At 42.3% G+C, this 13,893-nt stretch overlaps 1 protein-coding gene across 1 annotated transcript in view; it reads left to right on the top strand.

Moving 5' to 3' along the window:
* Window positions 1-2,831: 2,831 nt before the first annotated feature.
* STPG4 (sperm-tail PG-rich repeat containing 4) overlaps window positions 2,832-13,893 on the top strand; it is a 37,415-nt gene continuing 26,353 nt past the window's right edge. The window contains exons 1-3 of the mRNA XM_028517593.2: window positions 2,832-3,170; window positions 5,634-5,693; window positions 6,796-7,050. Coding sequence (XP_028373394.1) covers window positions 3,135-3,170; window positions 5,634-5,693; window positions 6,796-7,050 — 351 coding nt within the window. The 5' untranslated portion in view covers window positions 2,832-3,134. The remainder of the gene's footprint in view (window positions 3,171-5,633; window positions 5,694-6,795; window positions 7,051-13,893) is intronic.

Here is a 13,893-nt window from a genome sequence, read left to right as displayed (position 1 = left end):
ATGAGTAATAGGTATAATTTGTCCAATGGGTCTCTCAGTTGGCTTTTACGCTGATTAAGGTAAAAAGCAGTTAGCATAGTCCTTGGCATTTGGAGTAAATGTTCCATCGATGTGTTACTGTCCTGTTAAACCAGTAGTTATGACCCTATAGAATGAGAAACTTGGCGAAGTTAGTCTTTGTGTTTTTCCGGTTTCAACAACCAGAGTATAAATTGTTAAGGTAGAAAGAGAAACAAACACGCTTGTAGAGCACTTTTGTGTATCATGAAGGGTCGATGTTATATTCTTGTAATATTCACATAAGTCACACAGTAAGCATTTGATTCTACAGGAAATTGAAACAGAGCACTTTTATATAATTTAACTGGTTACTGAACACAAACGAGTGAGTTCGTAATCACTTCATACAGCATAATCAAACCCAGGACCGTAATTTTAAAACCTTCAAATCTTTACCATGTTTCCTGTTTTATATTAGCTGGATAATGGTAAGTGATAATTCTTTACTGGATGCTATCTGTAGCATGTTTGCTCTCAGGTAATTCTAACAAAACCATCACTTACTGCAGTTAAAAATGATCCTAGAATGTAATTTTTGTTGAAGGTGTGATGCATAGCAGAAGCACTGTTAAATTCTACTTATTGTGGTCTTGTATTATCAAAGAAAAAATGCTTGTTATAATCTGAAATATTTTAAACTTTTCTCAGTGGTATAATACCATGTGTTTTTATGAGGCCACTTTGTTTATCCTACATGCTTAATCTGTTTTATCAGTGAAGTCCTTGAAATCATTGACCCATACTGTTTCTATTTTTGAGATACTCAAGCTATTTTCTCATCTAGATATTCCCTTCTGTTTCACACCTTGTATGGGTTTCTAGATTTCTCTGTACCTTCATCATATTATTTTAGTCTCTAGGGTACCAGTCCCTAGTCTGCTGGGCCAGTTTTCTTAAGAAATGAAATGAGACACAGTAATGGACTTGATTAATCTCTTACATTTATGAAAACTGGTTTTTACTTGCCTCTTGGCCTTAGAATTCTTGATTTCAAACCAGGTGCCTGGTTATTTTTTTTTCTCTTCTATATTTTTTAAGGATATGTTAAATGAATTTAGAATCCCAGTATTTTAAGAGGAAGTCGTCCTCTAGTCACTTGTGCAAACAGTTGCCCACAGAATCACCTGAACCAATCTGTAGTTTTAACAGAAACCCCATGGGTTTGTATGCACATTTTTGAAAAGCACTTCTGTAGCCCCTCCTATTTTATCTATAGGGAGGAAAACTGGTCATGTGTTCAATAAATAATTTAATCCTGCATTAAAAGGGCTCAGAATTAGAGACAAAAACCTGTGTTATGGATATTTGAAATTGGGAACAAGTTACCAGAATGAGCCCTCCAATAATGATAGGCACGGGGTCCCTTTGGGCTACAAGGGGTGTTAGGCCTAAGGACTTACCAGAGGAGTTGATCTTTAAGGTGTATCAGGCTGTCAAAGAAGGGCTATCAGATGGGGAGACTAGGACCCTGAAGATGGCATGTTTTGGGTTTGCAGGTACAGGTGACCTTGTAACAACATGGGTTTGAACTGTGTGGGTCCACTTTACACATGAGTTTTTTGTGTGTGTGTGTGTGTGTGTTTTTTCAATAAATACATAGTTGGCTCTCCATATTCCTGGGTTTCACATCCATGAATGCAGAGAGTCAATTGTATGTATTGTTCTAAGCCATCTTACATAAGGGCTATAGGCATCTGAGGATTTTGGTACCTGGGGGGGTCCTGGAACCAACTTGATACCGAGGGACTGTAGTTAAGTTTGGGTGAGTCAAAAGTCATGCATGAATTTTCAACTGCTTGGTGTCGGTACCCCTAACCCAGGGTTCTAGGGTCAACACCATACATCAAAATGTGTTCTGATGGAAGGAAGAGAGATTAGATTGTAAATTTTGCATTTGTCCTAAAGGTGATGATAGCCCATATTTACTGAATGTTGTGCCTGGGTCTGAACATTCTATTCAATCATAGTCACTCATGGGGAGGTGGACAAAGAAGCACATGTCATAGCAAGTGGCAGCAAACCTTCAAGTTCTGGTAGGGGTAGGGATTCAGGAGTGAGGAAGCGGGGTAATCAGTGCAGCAATGACAAATGGAGGTAAAGCTAAGAGCTGAAAAATGCCCATTGGATTGAGCCATTGGATGGATCACTGGTTAGTTTAGCAAGTGCAATTTTTTTAATGGACAGGTATACGTACATGTCAGATTAAGATGGGTTTTAGGAAAATATGGGAGGTGAAAAAAATTGAGTCTACTCTTGAAAGTTCCTAAAAGGGAGCAGGAATCTCATGGTGGTTTGGACTGGGGCACTGGAGTCATCTGGATTTGAACTCTGCCACTGCTGTATGCTAGGTAAATTGTCCAAGGAAGCGTCTTTCCTCATTCATACAATGGGGTTGATACCTACTTCACAGGGTTGTGAGAAATTAATGTAAAGCATCTAAGGTTGAGGGGAGGGATTGTTTTTAAAGATGCGGATGTTTGTAGGTTTGAGATGCTACATCGAGAGGTGGAAAGGGAAAAAGGGTCTGCACAGATAGGAAAAGGTGGCCTGTGGTTTCACAGTGAAGCCTCTTGGGTCTAGTGCTCACTCCACTTCAGGCAGGAGAAGCGACACCTACAGAATTTTCATTTGAAAGAACTTAGAAACAATCTTAGAAAGTGGGTGCCAAGGCTCATTTTTGCCTTAAAGCTAAGTATGCCTACCAAGCATTCTGCCCCATTTCCAGGGGCGGGGGGGGGGGGGGTGCGGGGAGCGGGTATGGGATTGCTGGTGATTTACGAAAGGGCTGACAGAGATGATGGCATCTTCAAACCTTCACAATCCGTCTTTAAAAGTCTTGGTGCAGATACTTACCAGGGGGCTTTCTGACAACTCCGCAGGCGTGCGTCTCTGCACGAAGCTAAGTCTCTGCGTGACGCTAAGCGCGCGGGGCTTCAAAGTCTGTGCCCACCTCCCTTCCCCCACCGTTGGAGAAAGACTTAGCTGGTCCCCTGCGCACGCTCAGGAGCGGGTGGCCGGAGGTGCCTCCTGGCAACCAGACACCAAGTCTCGGCCTAAGGACTGAGGAGGTTGCAATGGGCTACCCAGTCATCCCCATCACGGCCACCGAAGTAAGGGAAGACTTGGGGCTTGGCGGTTAGGTGGTCCCGGCCCGGGTACCGCCGCCTACCCCTGGTGCCCCCAATTACCGTTTCCCTTCGTCGGGCTCTTCCGCGCCAAATCCCACGTCTCTAATCTGGGGCCTTTGCACCTCTCCTGTTCTCTCTTATCTGTTCTCACCACCTTGTGGTCCTTTCTTCTGATCTTTATTAGAGCTGTACTTCGTTTTATTTCTTCTGCCTTACTTCCTTATACCGATTTGCCCTCTGTTTTCTGTGTTCATCCCCTCCCTACTGCAAATGCCCCGCGACGACTGGTTTAATAGGGTGACTAGATTCCTTTGGTTTCCCCCTGTTTAGAGAATTTTTTTCTTTTGTCTATGGACACTGTTTTTGAGTTTAGTGTTTATAAAGTATTTTAAACTACCTTTGTTTAGTTTTTAATGGTTGAGTTTATCTTTTGTAAAGAGATTTCACCCGTAAAGCGAATTTGAAGTGGTGGATGGGTGGAGTTTAGATCACCTGCCTTGGGCAAAACAAAACAGCAGCTGCCAGTTACCTTCCTTTGGATATATCATGTTTACTTCTCCCTTGTCCTTCCCAACTCATCTTCCTGGCCCAGGTAGAGGTGGGAGACCTGTTTTGACACGCCTGGGAAAGTTTGATTTCTGTAACTAAAAATGTGCAACAGAGAACATTCAGTATACATCTAATAAAGGGGATATATAGGGAGAAATTGAAATTAGTGTGTATGAAACAATGTTTTTTTTAGAGAAATGCTCATATTTCATAGTAAAACTAAAGCTCTGGGTACTTATAAGTAGAGTGGATATAAATTACTAGACAAGAACACTGAATTATATCAGCTTTCCTGATTCAATTCTTTGTTATTTTTAATGCATTGTTCCTTGAGATAACCCACATTTCATACTAATAACAAAAGCATAAATGAAAGTAGAAATCAAAATTGTAATGATTTTACCTAGTAGGAGTAGCACAAAAGGGAAAAAAACTGAACAACTGTGGTCTGTTAACAGCGAGGCTGAATCAGATGTGGAAAAATAATAAAAGGGTATAGAGTACTTATTATGGAAGACAAAAGCATCCTTGGAGACTGAAGAATACCAAAATAATCTGCTCAACTTGGCAGATGAGATGTTAAATATAAAAGTTCCCATTTATTATTGGGCACTGGTTGTGGGCGCAAGTGTTTACATATACAATGCCTTATTCTCATGCCAACCCTAGTAGGCCTGCTTTTATGCTCCGAAGAGGAAGCAGAGGCTCCTAAAGGGTAAGTAATTTGCCTAAAGCTCTTACCTGGTAAGTGGCAGAGCTGGAGTTCAAGGCCAAGTCTGTCTGGTTCTATCATTCTGACTCTTTTGTGTCACAGCTAGCTGGATAAGCTGAGAGAACTGGCTATACCATATTTATATGACATATATTTGATAATGTATGTAAATCTAGGAAATGGCAATTGGCAACATTTGCCTCATCTCCAGGAATTTTTAGCCCAATACCATGTTAATCTGATGACTACGCACTTTGACCTTGAGTTCCCAGCACAATCTCCTGAGCCATAAATCTTTTTTTTAGTGTAAACCATCCAAGCAGTTTTTACTCATTAATATTCATAAATGCACACAGCGGCTTCATTAGAGATTTCCATTTTCCTCTTTGGTTTGAATGTGGGGAGCCTTTTGCATGTCCAGGTGCAGGACAGAGATCACCCCTGCACTGCTACCTACATTTACCTGCTAGAAGTAAAAATCAGCTAAGTGAAGATGATTGTCATATATTTCCTCTCTTCCTTTTGAATGCACACAAATAGCAAGAGTGACAGACCTGAAATCACAATCACCAAACCAGCCCCAGAGTCGTTCACTGTGAAGGGTAAATGCGGCACAGAGGGCCTTGTCTGCGAGTTGGGATGTCATCGGAGTGGAGGAGGTGGAGGCTCCTTTCCTTTATTATTCTCTTTTGAGGTTTCCTGAAGCTCCTAGAACATCTAAGAGCATAATATCTACACAGTCCCTGGCACCAGAATCTGCCGTGTCCCCCATTCATTCTCATCTGAGGACAAGCTCTCTTCACCTACTACAGTGGACAAAAGGACTGAGCCATGAATCTTAACAGCAATTATGATAATACAGTTTTGGATTCACACAGCTCGTTTCTTCCTGAGAACACCCAGTTTTGTCACATCCAATTACCCTTATGGCATCTCTGTCAGACGGGAATGTTTATTGCTCTAATTCCCCCAAAGAGAATTTAGATATTTAAAAAGCACTTAAAATCATATAAGTAGCCATTTAAAGAAATATTACCAGTAACATTGACATAATGCAGCTTTTATTTTTATTCAAGCTGACCAAGTTGGTGCAGGTATTAATTAATTCAAGTAAGTTGTTTCTAAATTATACTTCTAGGGAATTGCCTCTCAAGTGAATAAGCATATTTTATGTTTGTTAATAGAAACCAACCCAGAAGAGATTATCTTTTGAAAGAGAAAGATGGTGGAGATCCACATTAACAGTATGTACATTGTCATTCTTTTCTATTCATACTTTTCCATTCATATTTTAATCGGCCTTGCCTTCAAGTCACCAATACTTCATTCGTAATAAAACAGTGGGCCTTTCTTTATACTTGTAATTTTAGTTTTAGCAAATGAATAAGAAACTAAATTTTTAATTTAAAAGCTTGGAAAAGTAGAACAACTCTAAAAATCTAGTTGCATTACAGAATATCTGGATAATACCAACCCAGTTGATGAACGTGGCAATATTACATGAGCAAGAAAAAAGCATCTGTTATGGAGAGGTTTCTGGGTTGCAGTTTTCATCTTAGGTGGCAGAGAGCCTATGATAACTGCCATCAATTAATGTGGTCAGCGTATGAAAGCAAGGGGGTAATATACGAAAATAAAATGACCAGAAGATCCCCTTCTCAAGAGGCATTGTTTCTATATTGTAGAAATATTTCTTATCCACACCCTGCAATAACAGAAGGGCCCCATGGGCCAAAGCCTTCTTGGAATTGAACTCTTTTTAACAGCGCAACTGAGCTGAGTACTCAGTGGAAAGAGGGCCATAAAGAGCAGCAGTGACTAAATTTTCAGGTTTGGCCATTGAGCTGCATTGTGGTTTGGGATTTGAAAGTACCAAACCCCTTATGGGACTAACTAGACAACATGCCCTGCCAATTCATCCTCCGCTTCATGTTCCTGTCCTCTAGCTGCCCACGTGAGGGCTAGACGGGAACATGGGGCATCTACTCAGCAGAGGCAGGGTAACTTGTATTTAGTCGAGAAACATCCTGAGTGCTCTCACTAGAGGCCTGGAGGCCTTTATAGTCGAACTGAGTCTCAAATTTAAGTATCCACGAAGCTACTTTTTGAGAAGTTAAAACTTTAACTACGGCCATAATCCATTTGCTATAATTCAGTAGTTGTCTCAGAATGGAAATAATCTTGAAATACGATTCTGTACAGAGCATTTACTATATTTTAGTAGAATTTCACTAAACTTTAAAACAAAGAGAAATGCCGCTTCAGAGTGACCATTGCAAGAATGCTGCTTTTGGAGATGTTGCTGGTTTACACACTGCCCTGAAAAATGATGTCAATTTTCCACAGGCTACTCCTGTTCCTGGCACTTACCACTTGAAAACTTTTCTTGAGGAATCCCTATTAAATCCAGTGTCCACAACCTATAATTTTAAAAACGAAGGAAGAAAAAAACCACCTCTTGTGCACAGAAACAATCCAGTACTGAATGACCTTCCTCTGTACATGCCTCCTAACTTCTTGGACCTGTTGAAGAAGCAAGTGGCCACTTACTCGTTTAAAGACAAACCACGGTCAAGCCCCGGCACTCTGGCTAGAGATCAGGTAAAGCACTACCAACACCTGGGCTTGGGTGGGAACACTCCCAAGAGCCCGGGGGAAACTTCTATGTAACTCAGAGTGTATCTTCCCCAGGAGAAATTAACAAGCTTTAGGATGCCTTGTTTGCCACAGACAGTCAAACAAGGCCTGCCTAATTTGCAAATACAGGATCTGGCACAGATAATGCCCCCTTTTTATCATAAACTCTTGTGTTGCAAAATCATAAGCATGTAATTCTGTAACATAACGATATCACACTCAAACATACCATATGACATTTTAGGTGAAATGTTCAGATTAAAACTATAAATTATTACATCCGTATTATTACCCTACCAATTGCACTCAAACAGGAGTTACTTCTGCTGGACCCTGTATGTCCAGCGAGATTTTTCCCTGTGAGGCCTCCTCTCCTAAAGAGAGGATGTGGGGGGAAATGTTCCCTCTGGAGGGAACTTTGGCAGGATTCCCCCAGTGGGGGAGCCTCTGGGATCTTATCCACGCGATTGGGCCATGCTTCTTATCTCTTTAAGTAGTTCACACAATGTACTCTCTCCTTTTAAAGAGAAAACTCTGCCTTTCGGTGAGTGAGTAGCCTTATTAGAGCATGAATGTAACTATACATCATAGGAAAGCTTTTTCCAAAGTTTCCTGTAGAAGTGAGCACCATGGTACCAGGAAGGTAAGATTCCACTCTCAGCTCCACCAGTTCATTCATGACATGGACAGTGTGGAGCATTGCTATGCTTATGGCGCTGTGCTAGGCTCTGTGGAGGGAAGGTGTTCCTGAACCGGAAATATTTGAGTAATAATACAAGAGCAAATGTAGTCAATGCTGAGATAAATAGTGTAGCAGGAAATTCAGGAGAAGAGTTCAGTGCAGGCTGGATTGAAAGGTTGGAGGGTTCCCTGGATGAAGTAGGACTCAAGATGGACCTTGAATAATGCGTGACATTTATGGGGCTCTTAATAGTTGACTGTGAGCTTCTATATATAGTCTCCCAGCAGTTCTTCCCAAGCATTCTGAAATAGGCAGAACAGATATTATCCCCATTTTACATGCAAGTAAACTGAGGTGAATAGAGACTAAGTAACTTGTTCGGTGGTACATAGCGAATTCGTAGCAGAGGTAGTACTTTTAACTGAGGGCTTCTGAGCCCAAATTCGGTGCTCTTTCCAACCTACCCTGTGGCTCTGGCCATGCACGAGGGGCAGGGTTTGGATGGGCGGCATCCAAGAGCTGTGTCTCGACAGAGGGGCATAGCGCTGACAAGTGCCTGTTCAAGGGACAGAGTCGGGACTTGGACTTTGTTACTTAGGACTTTGGGCCTTAACATCCCCTGCTGCTTATAAGGAAGCTAGTCTTCCAACTAGCTAATGCCAGTCTTCACAACCTCATCAGAATATCGTTGCAATAATCTGAGAAGAAATGCTTTGCAATTGGAAGTTAAATTAAATAGGAGTGGTTGTGGTTAGTAGGATGGACAAGAATTTTTCTGTGGGATGAGTGCATGTTGTATCCCACATGCCCACCCATCTTACTGCTTTGCCAATTATAGCTTTGTAACAGGACGGAATGATAAAAGTTCAATGGGTAAATCTTACCCTATTCACTTCAGTGGATGAACACAAGCACTAAATTAGGCTTAAACTTTTATGGCTTGGTATCGGGACACCACGCTTCATGTGCAGTCATCCTGGCCACATCCAAGGCCAAGTCATTCTTCCTCATTCCCACCATCCTTCACTTTCCTTCTGCTTCGTTTCGTCTTGTTTTAGGGGGTTGAGAGGGTAGGCCAAGGCTCACTGTGGAAAGAAGAAAACACAGAGGGTTGGTATTAGGCAAAATTTAAAGGTTTAAAAGACCAAGCTGATGCAGATTCATTGCTCTACTTGCTCAGTCATTTTGAATGCGATGGCCACACAGCACACATGCTCACTCACTCAATAGCGCCCACCACCCCCACTGCAGTGGGGTTATCACTGTTCATGTTTGTGCATTCCAGTCCACTCTCCTTGGCTGCCAGGTTACATGGATGTCACACAAACTGTTCTCATTGTGTTAACAACAGCTGGACGTTTTCTGGACAGACCTCGTACATAGTTTTGTGACGTGCTTTTCCCCACTGTTGCAGTCCTCCACCAACCCTAGGGCTCACCCTCCTTATTTATGGATGATTTTAGCTCCCTTTGCTACCTGTCATTCTGTCCACTACTCCTGTCATAGCTGCTGTACATGTGTGGGTGATCTTCCAGAAATCTCGCTTCTCAGTTTCTTGAATTCTCCTCTGCTTCAGCAACTCACTTCTTAGATTTGTTTCAAGACTGATCATTTCAACCCTGTGTGGTCTCAACTGCATACACCCACTCTGATCATTCCTGGTATTCAGCCTCATTCACTCTAGTACCCCAGCCCTCCAAATTTTCCTGTTCTCCCCAATCTATAGTCCACTGATCCTACTACCTTTACACTGCCTCTCTGCTTCCTGGTGTTTTTCCTCCTTGCAAAGCTTAAATCCCATAGTTAGTCATCAGAGTTGCTCCCTGCATACGCCCTCAGTTCCCTTACCCCTGATGGTATGTATATCTGACTTGTTTGGCAAAGCCACAAACCTGGTTAAATCTAACTCTCTGGGAACTTTGTACCTTCATCCAGGTCGCGAATGACTGGCCTCATTTTACAGACTTCACCTCACATGGCCACTGAATGGACTTCTCCAGTCTGTTTCTTCTCCCACTCTCTGGGTGGCTTTATCTCACATCTCTTTCCAAATCCCTTACACCTCCTCCTCAGTCCTCGTTTTTTCTTTTTCTTTTAAAAAAAAATTTATTTATTCATTTTTTAGAAAGAGGGGAAAGGAGGGAGAAAGAGAAGAAGAACATCCATGTGTGGTTGTCTCTCATGCTCCCCACACTGGGGATCTGGCTGCAACCCAGGTATGTGCCCTAGACTGGGAATGGAACCAGCTACCACCCTTTGGTTCGCAGGCTGGCGCTCAATCCACTGAGCCACACCATCCAGGGCTTACTTTTTCTTCTCAGCCTTTTTGCCTGTTCAGCCCCTTCTCCCCGACCTCTCTCGTGTAGAGTGCTCCTACACCCAGACCCTTCCCTATCTACACTGCCTCCCCTGGTGATCTCATTCAGTCCCGGCTCTGAAGACCATCTTTTTGTGATTTCTAAATCACACCTCCTGCCCAGACTTCTCTCTTGAAATCCAGACTCATATATCCAACTGCTTTTTGACTTCTCCACTTACATGTCTGGTTCAGGCTTTCTCAGCGTTGGCCCTACTGACATTTTGGACAGAATAATTCTTTGTTATGGGGGGACTGTTCTGTGCTTTGTAGCATGTTTAACATCATTCCTGGATAATTAGATGCCGTTAGCTATCCCCCCTCTCAGTTGTAACAACAACACTGTCTCCAGGCATTGCCAAATGTTCCCTGGAGGGCAACCCCCGCCCCTCTCCCCGCCACCCCCCCTCTTGACTGAGAATGCTGCTGGGTTTAAATCTTTGTGCTTGCTGTCTCTGAGTGGCTGTTCTCAGGGTCCGAGGTCCTACTGTGAACTGGCTTCATTCCAGACCTCATTGTTTGACTGCTCCCTCTCTCTCTCTCTCTCCTGCCCCACTGGTCTGCTGGAAGCTTCCTGAATTGCCACCCTCACTCCCACCTCAAGGTCTTTGCACTGGATCTTGCCAGTTCATTGATCTTTGACAGTGGTGTTTATAGCTGTGATGCTGACGATATCTCTGAAAACACATTCATTTGGAAGCACTCCATGGTAAAATAACAACTGCAGGGATTTTCAACAGGATGGTTTTTCATTCAGCAAGGTAACAACAGAGAGAAACCTGGTGCCCGAGACCAAGCTGGCAAGTAATATGTAGGGAACTCAAGACTTAAATGTTGGGAGAATGAAGAGCAAAACATAGATACGACAGGGCATTTCATTGTACCAACAGCAACACCATTTAAATGGAAAAAGGGCCCTAAAAATTGGCTCATTTAGCAGATACTTTAGAGGGTGAATTCCCAAAGAGCAAGTGCAAGGCAAAGCACTAATGCCACATGCAAGTATGTCAAGAAGGTGGCAAATGAAAATGGATTTTGATGCCCTGGCTGGTGTGGCTCAGTGGATTGACCAGCCCCCTGTGAACCAAAGGGTCGCTGGTTCAATTCCCAGTCAGGGCACATGCCTGGGTTGCGGGCCAGGTCCCCAGTTAGGGGCACATGAAAGGCAACCACATACTGATGTTTCTCTCCCTTTCTTTCTCTCTCCCTTCCCTTTTCTCTAAAAATAAATAAATAAATAAAATCTTTTAAAAAATGGGTTTTGAAAGATGGATACCTTTCTCTTTTGAAAGAATGTATCTCAGGGATTGGGACCCACTTGTAATTCTTAGTTCATCTGGAACTGATGGAAATTACAAGGTACTGGTAAAGTTAAGAACAGTATCATCAGGCATACTTCGTTTTAAGCAAGTCCTATGTTGTCTAGTTCTCATTCCACAAAAAAGTCTTAGCAGTGACTCAGTGACACTTCCATACAACACAAAAGACTTTACTTCTCAGAAAGTAGGTACACTTGAAATTTCTATCAATAATACCTAAAAGTGTCGTACCTGCCAGCCCTTTGGCTGCATTCCCTTACGATCACTCCGACAGGGCTTCTGACGCAGTGAAAATGTTCCCCTCTCTCCCACCTCCTTATGGATGTGGGTTCTCAGAATGTTGTCATGCAAAGAGCCTAAGAGGTAGGGTTAGATTTTTTTCACTTAGTCCAGTTTCTGACATTAATGGTGTTGGTACAACAGAACTGAATTAAGTATCCACATTAATATCATCTTTCCATATTGTATGGTTCCAAGCTATTGCAAGATTTCTTTTTTTAAAGATTTTATTTATTTATTTTTAGAGGGGAAGGGAGGGAGAAAGAGAGGGAGAGAAACATCAACGTGTAGTTGCTTATCACAAACCCCCCAACTGGGGACCTGGCCCGCAACCCAGGCATGTGCCCTGACTAGGAATTGAACCAGCGAGTTTTTGGTTCGCAGGCTGGCACTCAGTCCACTGAGCCACACCAGCCAGGGCAGCTATTGCAAGATTTCTGAGTACCTTGTCAACATGGATTGAAACAATAACTAGAATCAGGCATTTTTATGGGCACATTGTCTAGATTTCTGAGCTCCATTGCAAATGAAGTACTGAGAAGCATATTTTAGAATTAGAAAAATGCATGTGTATATATAAAATCTCCAAGGACAATGGAGCCACCCAGATATTTTGCAACAAGTTCAGCAATGTGCAGAGAAATAGTCTCTTGCATAAGGCAGCTGACTAGTCACGACTATGGAAAAAAAAAGTCAGCCCTCTCTCAGTTATACTAAATAGCAAAGAATGGCCAGTGCCAAGTAAAGTAGGGCAAATACAGAAGTTATGGGAACCAATGTTTCTTTTGAGACTAATGCTGTCCAAGAGTTTTTTCATAAGTACTTTTTAAATCAAAACTCTATGTGGTTGCTGAATATAGAGGGATAAACAGCTGCTTTAATGTTTTTATTTTCACTTCTCAGTTCTCTTCTTTCTCCTCCTGTGTATGTGTGTATATGTACACGAGAGTGAGCAAGCATGCTAGAAGAAGCATATAAAGCATAATGCACTATTTAAAGTAAATAGAAAGCCCTGGCTGGTGTGGCTCAGTGGACTGAGTGCTGGCCTGCAAACCAGGAGGTCCCTGGTTAAATTCCCAGTCAGGGCACAAGCCTGGGTTGCAGGCCAGGTTCCCAGTTGGGGGCATGTGAGAGGCAACTAATTGATGTATCTCTCGCATGTGGATGTTTCTCTCTCTTTCTCCCCACTCCTCTCTCAAAATAAATGAATAAAATCTTTAAGAGAAATAAACTAAATAGAAAGCAAACACATGTAAACATTATCAAAATCAAGAAATAGTATGCTGCAGCCCCAAAAGCCCCCTACTTAAAATATACTTTTGTGCTTCCACATGAGGATAAAAAACAACACCAGCATTTTCTGGGTGTTTGTTATGTCAAGTGAACAAGTAACAAGGTACAGGTGCATCAGGACAAAATGTGGAGTTCATCATAAAATTTATATTTACTGTTGTTATCACCGTATCCACAAAAGTCTGTGTCTGTAATCAAAATTGTGTATCAGTATGTGAATGAAAGCAGCAGGGTGAAATATAATCACGGAACTGGCATGTGGCATAAAATGCCAGGATACGTATGGATGCCTCATTTTCAGCAAAGGCAGTATTGTATTTTTAAATCCGATTTTTAAAATAATGGAGGATGGGGAGTAGACTGTTCACTTCAGGAAGGATTCTTCCCAGGACTTAGTAATATAATTCCTTCCTACCAGCTCCTGTCAGTCTCCCCTGGCTCCTCATTTGGCTTCCTCCTCCTCACCCTCCCTTCCTTTGCATATCCCAGTCTCTGTGCCTGCCAGACCCTTACGCTCCTTATTTCCTGCACCTCTGAGCTAGTTAGTATCCATAAACCCGGGACAATGGAGCCACACAAGTAGTTTGCAGCACGTTTGACAACGGGCAGAGGGGCAGTCTCTTCTGCAGTGTTTCTCAGAATCCCTCCCTTGCTCCCCTCGAGGCAGTTCTGTCTTCCTTAAAACACCACTCGAATCTCATTGTTTTCACCATCTTTAGATCACCTGGTTGGATTTACATAACTTCTCCCCCCAGCTCTATGGAGGTATAATTGACAAATGAAATTGTATATATTTAAGGCATACAAGGTGATGATTTGGTCTACGTATACATTGTGAAATGATTACCACAATCAAGTTAATTAACACGTTCATCACC

This window comes from Phyllostomus discolor, chromosome 6, assembly GCF_004126475.2.
Source record: "Phyllostomus discolor isolate MPI-MPIP mPhyDis1 chromosome 6, mPhyDis1.pri.v3, whole genome shotgun sequence".
NCBI lineage: Eukaryota > Metazoa > Chordata > Mammalia > Chiroptera > Phyllostomidae > Phyllostomus > Phyllostomus discolor.
The sequence above is the reverse complement of the archived record's forward strand: the minus strand, read 5'-3'. Positions and strand labels throughout refer to the sequence as shown.